General features: G+C 42.6%; 1 protein-coding gene across 3 annotated transcripts in view; it reads right to left on the bottom strand.

Moving 5' to 3' along the window:
* The window catches only part of Nid2 (nidogen 2), a 61,234-nt gene extending 45,617 nt beyond the window's left edge, over positions 1–15,617 (bottom strand). For 2 of the 3 annotated variants that reach the window (XM_046461276.2, XM_046461275.2), the window contains exons 1-4: positions 15,184–15,617; positions 14,177–14,485; positions 5,809–6,041; positions 343–1,094 (exon numbers count right to left, since the gene is read on the bottom strand). In XM_046461276.2, coding sequence (XP_046317232.1) covers positions 343–1,094; positions 5,809–6,041; positions 14,177–14,485; positions 15,184–15,546 — 1,657 coding nt within the window. In that variant the 5' untranslated portion in view covers positions 15,547–15,617. The remainder of the gene's footprint in view (positions 1–342; positions 1,095–5,808; positions 6,042–14,176; positions 14,486–15,183) is intronic. The other variant, XM_046461274.2, reaches the window with a different exon arrangement.
* Between the last annotated feature and the right edge of the window lie 1,284 nt (positions 15,618–16,901).

A 16,901-nucleotide genomic window follows, 5' to 3' on the forward strand; every position in this document is an offset into this window, starting at 1 on the left:
CATGAAGCCTCAAAATGCTTCACCTTTGCTGAACTTTCAGACTGAAATACTTCAGTACACTTGAGAGCGCAGCTGGCACAAGCAAACCAGTTCTTCCCCGCTCATTTTGTGAGGCTCATTTTTAAAAACACATTATTAATGGTCAAGAGACTCCAACCAGAATCTGCCTGCCAAGATTTGTTTGGCAGAAGAAATTTATCTGCTGAAACACAGGGAGTAAAATTCAGTTCCAATCTTCTTGCTAAACTTTTCACCTACTCGCTTGAGAGAAAAATCACGACTCTACCCATGACCAGCATTTAAAAAGTGAAATCCTAGCGCCTGCTTTTCTGATGCACTTACCCTCAGTGCTGGAACTGATGTCGTCCCCTGCTCCTACCGTGTACCTCCCTCGATTTGGGGGTGAAGGGTGACCTGGCACAGAGTAATTAGGAAGAACAACTTCGCCTTCTCCTTCAGGATGGGCGGCAGGAATGTGGGGTTTTGAAGGAATGGCCCCTCCATCTGGGTAGGGCTGGATGCCTCTATTTCCAGGATAAGGTGGTGGGCCTTCCCTGGGAGGAGCCAGTGACTCTCCATCTACCTCGGGTGGACTTGGGCTTCTGGTGTCTGTCTGGTCCAAAGTTTCCACTCGATCTTCCAAATCTGGGGTGCCTACCTCCCCCTGAGATGCTCCGTTTTGAGTTTGAGGGTCTAAGGTAGCAGATTCTGTTTTAGGAGAGGGTGGCCAATCACTAGGTGCTGGGTGTGGCAAAGGGGAGGCCAGATCAGAATCTGGAGGAGAGATTCCACCTCCTAAAGGACCTGGATCAGTTTTCGAGTGGAGGGACACATCAGTTCTGCTGTGGCCATTCAATGCCTCCTCTGGTTCACTTGGAGGGTATTCAACCTCCTCCTCATTCTCGTCATAATAATCCAAATTGTCCTCAGTATAGTCGCTTTCTAGAGCTGCAGCATGGCTGAAGGAATGTTCCAGGGAAGCTGAAGAGTGGAATGTGGAAAGGTCTCCAACCGCTGCAGGTCTGATGTTGTCCAGAGGGGACCTGCTGCTGATATGAAAAGCCCACACTCCAGGAATCCCCAGGTTGCTTAGTCTAAATAGAAAGGAAAAGCACATTGTAAATAAAATATCCATTCATCCTCCTTCCCACAAAATTGAGCAATTTGTTTAAAAACAGAAAGACGATTAAAAAGAGATTTGTGTTTTCACTAATGTATAAGACCAAATAAATGCAGACTTGCACTCGGGCATAGGGGTGCATCCTGTAATCCCAGTAGCTCCGAAGGCTGAGGCAGGAGGACTGAGAGTTCAAAGCCAGCCTCAGCAAAAAGTGAGACACTAAGAAACTCAGTAAGACCCTGTATCTAAGTAAAATGCAAAAAAGGGATAGGAATGTGACTCAGTGGTCGAGTGCCCTTGAGTTCAATCCCCAGTATCCTCCCCCCTGCAAAAAAAGCAGACTTGCATGGTAAAAGGAATATGCTAGAATTTTGATATAAACTACCTTTAATTTAACATTATGTTTTGAGTACAGACCATCAAGTTATAAATCTGCTCTACAATCCAAATATTTTTTCTAAAATCTGACTATTTAAAAACAAATAAGGAGTGTGGGAATAATTTATCCTTACTCTACTTAATCTGAAAACTTGTAACATACTCAAGAAAATTCATGCTCACAATTTCTTCACCAAACACTCAAACAATAATGACCACTATACACTTTCGTTAGGTGCCAGGCCCTGTGCCAAGTGCTTCACGTTCTTCATAACATAGCAAGGTAAAGACGGTGATCATGCCTAATTTTACTAAGATAAAAATAGGTTCAGAGAGGTTCACTAATATCCTTAGGATCACATAACTCATTGCTGCCAGAGCCTGGACTTAAATTCAGTGCTAACACTAAAGCCCATGCTTTAAACATCTATATTATATCATAAAACTAAATCATGATAGTCAGCACCTGGATTATCACTACTCTAAGGAAAGTTAAAAAGACATTTTCATTATTGTCCCCATGTACTAATCCACAGAGAAAGGAGAATCAAATAAAAATTTCTGAAAAAAAAAAACCCCAGTAACCATTAAAGTCTAAAAAATTTTGAGCAAATGCAGAACAAATTTAAGGGGGAAATAAGAATGTAGCTTAGTCAATCTGGGTGAGGTGGTGCGCTCCTGTAATCCCAGCAGTTTAGGAGGCTGAGGCAGGAGGATCATGAGTTCAAAGCCAGACTAAGCAACTCAGTAAGACTCTGTCTCTACATAAAATACAAAAATGGGCTGGGAATATAGCTCAGTGGCTAAGCATCCCTGGGTTCAATCCCTGGTACCCCCCACCAAAAAAAGAATGTAGCTTGTTAAAATGAAAGGAGTCTTAAGTGAGAAGTCTTTGCAAAAACATCTAAAGATCACTCATTTTCTCTACTGGGAAGTATCAATGATTATTCAGTTTTCCAAATATCCCAATAATCCATTATTTTAGAGTCAATGATACATTCTGAAGAGAACAACTATCCATAAGATTTTTAAAACTAAGAGGAAACTTGAGCTAGCAAGAGTCTGGCTAGCTTGAATCTACCAGTTTATAGACTCTTCTGCTGTTTGTACAAAATAGCATGCTCAAATTCTCCCATGCTATGGAATTTCCTCCAAAGTCAGCAATGAAGAATAGGAGTGAATAATGAATAAGATATTTAAAATGTATTGAATTGCAAAAGCAAGAGACCTCTGCTTTAGGGGGTAGGTATTCATCATATTAATCTGGGTTTTTACAGTAAAAATATTTTAAAACACAATTTGATATTCTCTCTCTCTTTTGTGTGTGTGTGTGTATGTGTGTGCTCGTATGCACACATTTGTTAGTGTATGTATATGCTGCTGCTGCTACTGTAGTAAATCTAGGAAAAGAAGAGCACAGAAAATAAAACTGTGATCCTTAGAACAATATTCTATGCAAAAACAGTATTTTCGTAAGAATTAGTGTTGTTCAGAAGCAAAAAGGAAAATTAAAGAAGATACGAGAAAATCCTAGCCGTCTAGGATATTAAGTTGATCATCACATTAGAAGTGTTGCAGCTTTGAAATCTATTCTCGAATTTAGAAACAGAAAACTATAAAACTTTCAGACAGGGCTACGCAAATACTGGTAGATAAGAGCTAAATAAAATAGCCTTCTAATGACATATAAATAATGATTCTGGATTTTGTCATAGTGTATGATGGGAAAGTAACTAGTTTGAGTTTATCATAAAATCCCAGATCATTTGTAAGGCTTAGTGATAGAAAGAAATTATTTCCTAGAGGGGAAAACCAGGCTACAAAATAGGATGCTAATGCCTTCCTTGTTGGGTTGTTAGAAAGATTAAGTGAGAAAACCACACAAAATGCCTAGTACACACCCTGTGCATGATTTACCTACTTAGTATTACTATCTTCCAGAAGACAGAAAAGTTTAATCAACCAAAATGCAAATGTACACGTTCACATTTAAGTTTGCAAAAGAAGAGTCTGACAAACATTATGAATTATTTAATTTATGACCTTTGAATTTACCAGTATATTCAGGAAAAGAAAGGTTCCATTGACAAGGAAAATAACTCTACTCTTTAGTGATGCATACCAAAGTATTTAGGAGTGAACTGAAATGTCATTTGTCACTTCCTTTAATTCAAAAACATGTTAAATGTTCATCAACAAGTTGGACAATGCAGAACATACACGATTCGATGCTTTATTGTCTCAAAATGATAATATAGACAGACATAGGACTGAAAAGTGCCTGTGAGACAGTGACCAATGTGAAAATACCACATGTAAAGTGAACAAACAATTTGTGTTTTAAAAAGTTTGTGTATGTACCTCAAACACAGGAAGGATAGCTAACACTGTTTATCACTTGAAGTGGTGATCACGGGTACTTTTTACTTTTATTTCACATTGTTCTGCATTTTCTGTACATTTTTTTTTACATACTTCATTTGGTCCCAATTTCTCCCCACCTCCTTGGTAATATTGGGGATTGAACCCTGGGGTGCTCTACATCCCCAGAACTTTTCATTTTTATTTGGAGATAGGGTCTTATTGAGTTGCCCAAACTGCCCTCAAATTTGCAATCTTCCTGCCTCAGCCTCCTGAGTTGCTGGGATTACAGAACTGCACCTCAGAGCCTGCCTTGGCCCCATTTCTTATTCCATTCTCAAGACAATAAGAGATGTATGGAAAGTATCACTGATGAAGACATGGACAGTCTGGAGAGGTAAGTGGCAGTGCTGTGTGCTTGTTGCACACATGTATAGTGTTAGATCCCAGGGCCTTCAGGAGTCTGGTGGGGGACACAACTGCTTTTTTCCCCATGGGCTTTATGGTCCCACTGCTCCTGGGCCCTGTGTAGATGTCAGCCCTTACTCCAGACTCTGTGATTGGATTGACCTATTTGTCTACATTACCAGAGCACAAGTCATTGGTGTGCAGGGTCTGGCTCTTAAAAAATCTGTATACTGCAAGTGCTTGGCTCACTGTGAGCATTTTCATAATATCTGAGGAGCAGAGAACCCATGCTCCTGAATAAAAGAGGAGGATGGAGAGGGGAGGGGAGCAGAGAGAGAACAAGGAGCTAAGTTTGCCCCAGAGTCCAGACTATACAGAAGCCTAGCTAGAAACCAAAAGATGCCCCCTGTGGGTCACAGAATGGGAAAGGAGACAAGGGCTCAGCATAAAACAGAGTAAGCAATTGAGCACTCCTGACCTGCACTTGGGCTGTGGCTTGGCCACTTAACTCTGAGATCACAGGCAACTGATTTAACTTCCCTAAGCTTATTTGTAAAATTTAGAAAATAGTAGTACTTACTTCCTGCGATTCTGGTGACTTTTAATTAAAATAACACCTGGAAAGTATTTAGCACAATAAACTTAGCAGATAATAAGCTTTCAATAAACGTCAGCTCTGAGAAACCTTATCTGACTGCGGTGCCCATGGTCTGGTAGTCAAGCAGAGCAGATGCCATGCATAGCTGTAAGGTGTTCCTATACCCAGGGATGATTTAATGAAACTGAGACACAGTTAAGGGAGGCTAGGAGATAAACAATGTGTTCCATCTGGTTTCTGGACCAGTAGTCAGGAAAGGGATACAAGAAAGACAAAAACAAACAAACAAACAAAACAAACAAAAAACCCTCAAAATACCAGGGTTAATAAAAATCATACTGCCCCTAAATGGACTGAAAAAAAACGGGTCAGGGCTGAATATTGCAATTGTGGAATAAGCCAATGACATGGGTCCAATTCTGGCTACCCCATGGAAAATCAATTAGTGTAACTTCAGGTAACAAAGCCATAGAGAATTCCTGAGGCTTCTAAACATTTACAAATGTGTTTTATTTTTTTCCTAAATTATATTAATTTAATTTTTAACAGTATCTGTCCAATAGACTAAATCCTCCCCTGTGAAATTATTAACCTGAAAACCCTCCACCTAGGCAGTTTATACTACTGGATATTTTTATGTGTTTCCAAGAGCAATGTTTTTCATAGCAAACCTCCGTGGCTCTGCAAACACACACACACACACACACACACACACACACACTGCTCTGTTTCTGGTATCTATACTCAACAGGGCAGGAAAAATAAAGGACTTTTACATCTTGGAGAACTTGATTCTCCCTGGGTCCAATCTAATTCCTGGGTTTGATGCATAGTCTTTCTTATAAGCCACCAAACGGTAATTTAATGGTCTATAGCCACTAGGATTTGGGTCCTAAATTCTTTATATTCAAACAGAAAAAGGCTTAAGCTCCATGTTACTTACTGGTAGAGATTTTTCACAGACTGTTCAGTGCTGGTCAAGCTGAAATATAAACCTTCTCGCTTCAGGTCATCAGCCTCGCCTCGGCAAAAGCCCACCCGGGCTGGAAGCTGGAGCTGGACGTTGTAGGACTCTTTGGGGCGGGTTCCGAAGAACTGAAGACCGTTGGCCGGATACAGAAAGAGGGCGTAGGAATCGGACTCATCAGATGCCAAAACCACCTGGAAAGTGTTCAGCTAATAAAAAGAAAAGAAAAAGAAATTGGAGACATCCTTAAACAAACAGATGAAGGAAATGACAGAATGCAGGCAAGACATCAAGGTGGAAAGGCACTCACCTTTCTCAGGATTTCCCCAAATTGTCTTGAAATATAATCTTTAAAATTCCTTCTTCAAATTACAAATGTAATTTATAAGTACTATCATTCATGTATTATAAGTGTCTTCTATTAATTCATATTAGTTGGCACAGAAAAAAAAAACCTTAAAAATTTTTTACGTTTTCCAACATCTCTCATCTAAACCCCTCTCAGAGCTAAGAGCAAGTAGCAAAGTTAACTTGTCCATCTCCACAGTCACTGCCCTAGTGTATAACCCCAGGCACTCAGCATCTCTCCTCTGGATCATTCATTCATGAATTCATGTATTTATTAAGTGCCCATGGAGGGCAGGCACTGTGTTAGGCACCAGCTGACCAAAAGGCCTCCTTGCTGCTCTCAGGGCCTCACTCTCTTTTCTCTTCCACACCAGCACCAGAGTTACCCTCAAGTCACAGATGAGCAAAAGAGACAAGGGGCTAGCAAATGTGCCAAAAGTCAGTCAGCAAGTCCGTGGTGGCAGCCAGAACCCACCCATGCCCTGCACCACTAGGCCAGTCCTTGGTGCCCCATTCACGGGGATTTGTAATGGCCCAACCTCCCCTCAGTTCTGCTGCACCATCATTGGACTATTAAGTCATCCCCCTTTGTACCATGTATTTGGTGCTTCTATCCTTTGCTCATGTTTCTCTGCATCTACAAACCCTCCTAAGCTTCAGACACTGCCCCTCGGAAGTGTTCTGTGATTCTCTCTAGAATTACTTCTCACCCTCCGTGACACCTCTGTGGGTATTTCTAGATCACATTCACTTCGTTTTGCTTGGTTGGCTGTTTATATGTTTGTAAACCCTCTTTGCTTATTCATTTCTACAGTAATTCAAATGGCCAAGTGTCTAGTAAGCACTGGATATTATGCTCAGCGCCAAATACACAAGGAGCAAAAACCAGGAGACTCTGCCTAGGCGAGACCCAGAGGGAAGCAGCAGTGTTTGGAACTGCAGGACAGTTATGGGAGAGTGGTAGAGTGGTTGAGGCCACAGAGGAGGGTGTGAGCCTAAGACTCTGGGCGGGGTGGGGAGGCATCACAGAGGCAGCCTGTGAATGTTAATAAATACCACAGGAGTCAAAGCAGACTAGAGAGAGAGAGAGAGAGAGAGAGAGAGAGACCAGGAGCCTAAATTAACCACAAACTCAGTACCCAGCTGACTACAGAATCACTGTTTGATGTTCAGTTTACTCTTATTTCAATAAGACATTTTTCACCTTTACCTTTATCCAGCTATCTGCCCACCACCCTTCTAAAAGATCAGTTAATGGTCCTGGATTATCTTTTAAAAATGCTATACTTAGGGCTGCAAGACTACCTCTCTCACTAGATCACACACTCATTTTATAATCTAGTAAGGAACTGTATCGGTATTTTTTTAAAAAAACCACTTCCCTCATAAATAAGGTGATTCATAGAAACATTTACTGGCACAAATTATTACTTTCTCATTTTGCTAGGCACAGAGAAGAACCTCACACTTAACTGAAAACAATAGAGAGGAAAGAATGTGTCTTGCTTTGGGTCTGTCCTGGGTCCTCTCCCATCTTGTTCTAGATCTTTTCTAATGCTAATTTTTCCCTTCAATATTTAATTTCAAAGTAGTTTTGAGGTTTTGCAGATAGGACAAAGAAATGCAGGCATTAGCATGCTTAAAAAAAAAAAACTATTGCAGGAGCCATGACAGCACATACTCCTGTAATCCCATCTGCTCTGAGGAGGCTGAAGTAGGAGGATGGCAAGTTTGAGGCCATCCTGGACAACTTATAAAGACCCTGTCTTAAAATAAAATTTTTAAAAGGGCTGGGGATGTAGCTCAGTGTAGAGTGCTTTCCTAGCATGGCAAAGCCCTGAGTCTAAATCCCAGCACCACACACACACAAATACTATGTAAACTTTCTTGTAGTTCTCTAACTGAAAAAAATCCTTGCTGGTCCCCCCCCCCATCCCCAACCTTCTTCCTCTGCATCTACAAACCCTCCTAACCTTATTCCCCTTAATAGACAGGGGATCCGATATATTTGTTATTGTTGTGGCTGTTGATTGTTTCTTCAGCAAAACTTGACTGTTCCTAAAACAAAAGGCAAGGAATGTTTTCTAGAATCTTTCACAGATCAGAAGCCTCGACTTCTGCCAAATGTAAACCAAGGTATTCTGCCCCCTTGTCTATGCATAATATATACTTCATCATCAATTAATGTGTATTCTATCACTTCAGAGTTTTATTTCAGTCAGAATGAATAAAGTTCAACTTGGAAAAGAGAAGTCATTGGGGAAAGAGAAAGAACCCCATTTTAGAAAGCTACACTTTAAAAGCTCCTGCTGTGGATTGCCCACAATCAAGGTACAAGATAGGGGAGAATCCGGTTCTAAGTTTAGAGAAATTCTGAAAGATAAGGCAGTGTAAGATTGTGAGGAGTTGCAGGGACTGGGAGGAGGGATATGGAAAAATAAACAAAGCTGAGAGGGGGTCTGGCTTTTCCCCGTGGGGTCTGGGTAGTTAGCATTTCATTCATTCTCTCAGTCACTCACCCAACAGCCCCTGTTCTGATTAAGATGTGTTCAACATCTTTCATATGCCTTTTACATACTTGTATTATGAGACAAGTATTCATTACAGGTGGCAAATGTTCAATTTCTTTGTCTCCTCTGAAACAGGCAAATATCAAAGGAAGAAAACAACTTCCTTTTAATAGAATTTATGAGACCAAAGTCCACTCCAAAAGAGTTTGGCTGTTTAAAAACCACCCACTCACCAAATACTGACTTGTAAAGTTCTCCATCAGTTCTACAAAATTCTAAGTACACTCCAGAAGAGTTTGGCTGTTTAAAAACAACTCACACACCAAAGGATGACTTGTAAAGTTCTCTGACACTTCTACAAAATTCTACATCTAATTGCTAAAGAGCCCACTTGACACTGTCCTGAAGGGCTCCTCCTCCCAAGCACTCCTTGACTGGCTTCCAAACCAGAAAGGTCCTTGAATTTCCAGATACAAGCCTTTGCAAGAGCCCCACATGTTTGGATTCTGAAGGCAAACCCTCAGATGGGCTGCCAAACCCTACACAAGGGTCACTGGTTCTCAACTTCCCCAGGATCCCAGAGAGGAGAGAGGGGCCTCTAAAGGGAAAGAAGCAGTACACAGGTTCAGGCTAGTGGCTGCAGAGCTTCAAGGTTTCCACCATCCTGATATCAGAGAGACAAAGGCCAGAACTCTGAGCAGAAACCAGAGAGGAGTCTGCCTTTCCCCTTCCAGGTGCATGACATCACCACTCCATACTGATGTGACACTAGGCAGACATAGGCTGATGGATACAAAACATGCCCCCTCTAAGGATTTCCAATGCTTGTAATTCATTTAATTAATTACAGACATTTGACAAAAAGTCCCTCTCCCCAAGGGGTTTGCCTATAGAGTCTTACCAAAATAAAAATGAAAGTGGAGTAGGATGACTCCCTTCAGGGGTCACAGAGTTCTTCCTGTCTTCCTAGGGACACATGCTCTCTAGAGTTGTAGGATCACTGACTTGTGGCCTCCTGAGTTCAATGGGAACACCAACCTCTATTCCTTGGTGTAATTCTTCATTTCCTCATCTGTAGAACATCATCACATTCGTGATTTCCCCTGTTCATTTTTCTGCACTAAATCCTACAGAACTTGCCCAAAATTCAAAGATAAATGCTCAATGCAGTCACATCCCTAATATTGCATCTTTCCTGACACTTGGGTTTGAGCAAAACTTCGGTATTTTTTAAACCAGTTTCCACATGTGTCTCAATTTTGTCTTTATACCTATATCTTAGACTCAGGTTAAATTTGCCCTGATAATCTGTAGACCTCCCTCTTCTGAACCCTGTTTTAGAAGTCAAAAAGCTACAGCCAAGTCCAATTTTCTTGGTCAGTGATTTTCATCCTTTGCATCAAGTCAACATGCCCCCTCTCCACATGGAGGCCTTCACTGGGCAACCTCCTACTCACTCTAACATCACTGTCCCACTACTCCCTCATCCATTTCTCCAGCCTCAGCCCTCTCAGTCTTCTCTCAGGACATGCCCCAACTCAGACCAACCCCTCCTGCTACCTCATTCTCAATATTCATTCTCTCAAGTACTTTTAACACAACTGAAATTCTAGGTCAACAAAAACATCCCACACTACACAGATCTGTATAACCTAGTTCTCTAAAAGCCCTTAAAAGTGACCACCCCACAATGCTCCTCCCCCTGCAAACAAACAAACAAAAACACACACATAGCTAAAGTAAACACTACTCTTGTGTCTCCCACAAGTTCTTTGAAAGTCAACACCATGACTTCTTTGTGAATTACCTACATGAAGGTTTAAAACAATCTCAGATTAATTGAATTGATAAACACTATTTGTTCACATTTTTTTTTCTGATGTAATTACACCTTGACATTCCTGCAACATCAGGTACAGCTTCCTGTCATACCCAGTGGGAATATCAATGGAGAGAAAGGGCACCAACTTGACTGTTTTAAGTGGTAAAGATGCCATTCCTCTGATATATTCAAGTTTCCAGTGACTCTGCAATATTATCTTAGGGTATGCCAAGATTCAAGAAATCCACATAAGATTCACACAATCCTTCAAGCAAAGTAGTTTAATGGTTGCCAAAATCTATCTCCAGAAAACTATTAAAGCAAGAATTCAAGTCCCAGGGCTCTTTAAAGTATTCAGAAGACTCTTCAACGTGGGTAATTGAAAAAACACACTCTGTCCTAACAGAATCCTCATCTTTCTAAAGGAAACAAATTCTGAAGCCAATTTAGTATATGAAAATGTCTAAAGAATGATTTTAACTATAAATGTTAAAGAGCAATAGGATCTACAAACCTTTCCCTAAACTAACTTCCCTCCATAAAAGGAACAAACAAACAAAAAAGAACAAGAAAAGACATTATTCAGAAAACCCTCTAGTTAAAGAATGCTTACACAAAGGACCTGTATCACAACATCTTTACGAGAGAAAGGAACAAAAGAAGTAGAATCTGGTCTTATCAAGTCAACATAGGGAAACATAGTTTGGCTGATACTAGGTCAAGGGACTACAATAGCTTTACGTAAAAATGTCACCTCGGTTCATTCTCACAACAGTCCTGTACAGTAGGAGGCATTGCTACCCCATTTTACAGGTTAGGAAATTTAGTCTGAATCTGGGTCACTACTTCCAAAGTCACTGACTGGCTAACCTTTCAAAACCATTCTTTTTTTCCCAAATGTTTTTATGTTGTCATTGACTTCACAACTACCCTGGAAATTTGATAAAAGAAGTAGCACACCCCTGCTACAGATGAAATTGAGAAAGGTAATTAACTAAGTCATCTCATCTGTATGGTAACTTTTATTTCAAAGAAGTCCCAGTACAATTGGGATCCAAAAGCTGAAGCAGGATTTCATAAACCCAGTTGTCATGCAATTGCTCTTCTCTCTAATTTACTTAGACTCAACTTTGTCTTTCTTTTCTCTACTGAAAAAATAAGACACACATATAACTGGATTCTCTTCTGAGTACTGCAATTCAAATTTGGAAGTGATATTGGCATCAAAAGTGTCCTCTGCAATCATCCTGGATGATCACTTTATCTTCTATTTGCCATTATCTGTGAAATGCAAACAGTAATTCTTGTACTTATCCTGTAGGATTGTGATGGGAAGATAGTATGATAAAATATTTTTGGAAGAATTTAACAAAATAGCTTGAATCAATAACATGTTTAATAATTGTCTAAGCAGTCAGTCTCCTTTGTGCCCTAACCTTCTCAATACCATCAAAATTATCTCTCTTTAAAAACAACAAAGCAAAAACATCTCAAACCGCCCCTCCCCTGTTAAAATCCTTCAAAGGCAGCCCACTGCCCAGAAAAAAAAAAAAATCCAAACTCCTCCCAAAGGAATATGTGACCTTTCTAAAAACTTTGTATCTCATCACCCTTCCTCTTCAGTAACAAGGCACAACCTGCAATGCCCTCAGCATGTTATAATTTAAGGCACATGGGTGACACATGCTATACCTTCTATAGTGAATGATCTACTCTACTCAACTCAGATACAAAGATACCTTTTCACTAAAACCCCACACAGATCAAAAAAAAAAAAAAAAAAAAAAACCCACACAGATGGTTTCCCCCTACACAGGAAGGGTTAGGGGTAGGCTCTTTAAGTCAAGACACCATACCTATCATATTCAAAAAAATCCATGTTCCTACCAAACTATGAGATCCTTCGTGGCAAGAGTATGTCCTTTCACAGTATCTACCCTAATAATGACCCAATAGTAAGTGTTCAGAAATGGTTTATTGGATAAATAAATCTCAACTATGTTTAAATATAAGTGATTTAAACACACAATTAAAAAATATCACACTTAAGATATAAGTTTTTTTAAAGACTATAAGAATATAATAAAGTGTAAGCATTGGTGGCCACTAATTATTAGAATTATAAATAATGTTTTCTTATTTTCTGTTTTTCAAATTTCTATTATTGGCATGTGATAACAATTTCGAATCAATTTTCTAACTTATAAACAAAAATGAATGAATGAAACGTAATGGTAGAGCCTAGCCATATTTTTCTTTATGTCCTCTCCAACCCTCTACCCAGCCCAGTGGTGTGCATAAAGAAGGTGCACAACGTTTGTTTCAACTGAAGATATTCTGTTGAGATAACTGAGATGTCACAACCATGCATTTAAAAAGTTATTCAATAAATAAAACTAATTTTACTTGACCAAAAAACTGAATGGCAAAAAGAAAACCCTAAACATAATTTTTTTTTCACTTTAAAAGAGTTTTTGCTTACTATAAGTTATAGAAAATAGTCCTCTTACTCTAACCACAGAGCAAGAACGGCCACCATCTTGAGCTACCTTCTTAATCTCTTAGGGAGGATATATGCTATCTTTCTATAGTTAAGAAACACTTTAATGAGTTAAAATAAGTAATATTTTTGCCCTTGAAGCACCACATTTTATATTCAGGTCTAATTGCATAAAAGGAAATCCTTACCTACTCCCAAGAATGAGGGAATTTGCCATTTACCAAACTGCCCTGGCTCTACCCATTGTCCATTTGGAGTACTTCAAATCTTGCTCCTGGGATCAAAAACTGTAGCCTGGATTGCTTTGCTCTCTCAAGGGAAAGACTGTAAAACACATTGTGGACAGTCTCCTATAAACTAAGGAATATAGGTAAACTGGTATCTGGAGGGCAATTTGGCAAAAGCTTTCAAGTACCTTAGAAAAAGCAATTGCCTACCAATTGTGATTTCTGGGATGTCAGCTAAGAAGATGTGCAAAGATGTAACTTTTTGAAAAGTGCCTCACAAGTAGTACTTATAATGATGGAAACAACCTTAATGACCACTGGGAATACTGGTTAAATAAACTATGGTAAACACATTGAGTGGAATATTACCCAGTCATCATGCTTAATGTTATAGAAATATAGTTATTAACGTCAAAACATATTTGGAATACAATATTTGGTGAAAAAACAAGTTATGTAGAAGTACATACAGTGTGAATCCACTATTGTTAATAAATAGCAATTATGTATCTGTAAAGAAAAAAACTCTGGAAAATGTCCATACAAAAATGTTTAATAGTAGTAGGAAAATGAGTGTTTTTTTTAATTTCCTGACTTTCTGATTTTTCCTTTAGTGAACACATAATTAGAAATACTTAGAGGTGATCCTAAAAATAAACAAATAAGCAGTAAACTGCCTATTCCCAGGACCTCTGGCATCTGCACTAAGCAGTTTTCCTTGCTAACATGACCAGATCTGAATGAGCCTCAGAAGACATCAAAGGACACCTCTGAAGCCACTCTTCCAAACCACTTCGGTTATGGGGCCACCAAAGGAACCATCAAGTTTGGTACACGGGCAAAGTCAGAAGAAACTAGGAGCCAGTCCCTGGGTTCCCGTTAAAATTCAAGTCCATCCCTGGATTCACTCAGCTGGGGAGCATCGCCCGTCACTTACCTCCTCAGAGGGCGGAACCCCACGCTTGACCTCCTCATAAGCTCCCACCTGCTCCCAGGTGGCCACGAAGGCGTGGGTGGGAGTGAAGCTGGCAGCTGAGCTAGGGAAGCCTGTGCGCACGTAACGGGTTGCCAGGCCCAGCACTGCCGGGGAGGTGTCCTGGCGGTACAGGATCCGGCCCCTTCCGCGACTCGTGTCGATATCAGCCAGGAAGGGGGCGATGGCGGGGAAGTCTGTGGGGAAATCATCGTCCACATATTGGGTCTCCCTGGGGAAGTCCTGGGTGGAGATGATGCCGTTTGTGCCCACCTGGGTGATGAGAAGGGGAGAGAGAGAGAGAGAGAGAGAGAGAGAGAGAGAGAGAGAGAGAGAGAGAGAGAGAGAGAGAGAGAGACTGACTCTGATGATCAAGCAAAGGGGAGGCCGCCCATCTCCAGTCGCGCGCTCACCCAATCCTGCAGGGAGGGAAGGGTCCTGCTGAGGGAAAGAAGCCTCTCCTTCCTAACAGGAGGGAGTCTGGATGCAGGGCTACTAGGACAACTACAGCCGCGATCCCATCCCTAACCCCACTCCAAGACGCGTGCAATAGGTCTAGGCGCCCTAGGGCTCGTCCATCTTCTCACTCCCCAAACAACCCTATAGCTCCATGTCCCTGGGGAGAAAGACTCGAGATCGAGGAGGGAACACCCCAGCTCTGCAGAAGTGCACAGCCTCCTCACTGTCCTACTGCAAACCTCTCTGATCGCCTGGGCAACCCCACCTTCTTTTCTGCCCGGTACGCTACGTGGCTGCGAACAATTCTCACTCTTCCTCTCCGGGTAATTCTTTACCACTGCAGGAGTCAGGCAGCGGCATCGCTCCGAAGCCGCGTCCCCTGAGAGAGAGCAGAGAGTGTGGACTATTTCCTTCCTTCCAAAGGGTCACGGTGGGATGGCCACAACATTAACTCCTGCGAAGAACCTAGAGAAATGTGCCCGAGTCGCGCACCAAGAGCGGGCTGAACTTACATAGAGGTTGTTGAACTGGACATCGTAAAAGCGCAGGGGAATCTCCAGTTTCACCGCGGCTGAGCTTTCGTCGTCGCCTTCCTGCAGGAGCTGGTCTCCCCACGATTCCCCATAGGGGAAGAGCTCTCCAGGGTTCAGCGCCGCGGCTCGCGAAAGCAGCAGCACCAGAAGCAGCAGCAGCGGCGATGGCGATGGCAGCGAAGGCCGCCTGGTCGCCTGGTCCCCCGGCATGCTCCCTCCGCCAGTGGGCTGTCCCGTGGTACAGAGCGTCCGGCCTGCCTGCGGGTCCACCAGCAGCCAGCCTCGAACCTGGATCCCTACAGACGCCCCGGAGGGGAGGGACTGCAGTCCCGCCCAGCGCATCCATTGGCTGAGGCTGTCAGCCTGGGACCAATCACCCGCTCTGAGAAAGTTCGGCAGCGGCCACTACATCTGGTTCTCATTAAATTTTCTAAGGCAGCGGTCTCGGGAGCGGCGGGGCTGGCGAGGTAAAAACCCCGGCCAGGGCTGTTCGGGGCTGCTCGTTTTTCCTCCTCCTCCGCTCCCCGAGAGCTCCTGGGGTCACACCCGCCCTCCGGTCGGGGCTGCCCCTCGGCCCCGGCCTACCCCGCCCCTGGGACCAAATGGCCTAAGAGGACCCAGGACAGCAAACGCTACAGGAGATGATCTAAGCGCGAAGGAGGGGACCCCCGGCGGCGTGCGCAGCTGCTGGCTGGCGCAACGTTCCCGCGCCGGACTGGCAGAGCAAGGATGGGTGGTGGGGTTACGCTAGGAGGTTTGCGTCCTGCCTGGGGTTCCCTGGCGCCCCTTGCCCTTAAGGCCAGGCCCTCCGAAAGAGGCAAAGTGGCAATGTCGCTTCCTCCTTCTCCACTTCGTCCCACCCAGAGATGCCCTGAGGAGACGTCCGCCTTTGTACAAGCTCAGGGAACTGACTCCCAAGTTCGGTTCCGCCCTCCTCCGCAGGGCGGACAGCTGGGGAGAACTCCTCCACCCTCCGAAATGCCCGTGTGACCAGTTGGCACTGTTTACCTTCGCCGGACAATAACCGCACCAGGGAAGACCCTGGATTCAAGTGTGTGATGCGCTTCGTTTGGGGCGAGGGATAAGGCACCGGGCCAGAAGGAGTGAGGCGCTGGGGTCGGAAGACTTGGTCTTCAGCCTGCGGTTTGCGACCATCCGAGCTGCCGCGCGGGCGGCCAGGGAATCGGTAACCCGAGCTGATCTGCAGGACTAGAAACCACATAACCTGGAAAGCAGCTGCGCGGGTGTGAGAGAACCCCAAGCACCATAAACATCACCTTTGCGAAGCCTCAGGAGCTGGAAGAGATTTTATTACCATTTTTATTATCCAGAGCTTGAAATTTTCCAGATAGTCTGTTTTCTCTCTCAGATCCCCCATGGAATTCTTAGAAACAAAGGTATTTTAATAGAAAGAAGCAAAGGCTTGGAAATGCCTTAAGGGACTCTCCAAAGACAGATTTCTCTTTGTAGGTGTTTATTCCAGCTATGCGAATTCTTCTGGACCCACAGGGTCAAACACTAAAAACCTTGAAGACACCAGACTGTGAGATTCACAGAATCAAAATAAAGTGGAAAACTGATCCAAAGCAGTTTGCTTCCTCAAAGTTATATATTTGCTCCTGACACAAACGCATTTATACTTGCACATACATTTTCTCATTTTTCCAGGTCAAGAATCTTCATTCTATTGAAGACAA

The sequence above is a fragment of the Marmota monax genome, unplaced genomic scaffold (assembly GCF_021218885.2).
Source record: "Marmota monax isolate L192 unplaced genomic scaffold, Marmota_monax_Labrador192_F-V1.1 WCK01_AAM20220418_F8-fsc00001, whole genome shotgun sequence".
NCBI lineage: Eukaryota > Metazoa > Chordata > Mammalia > Rodentia > Sciuridae > Marmota > Marmota monax.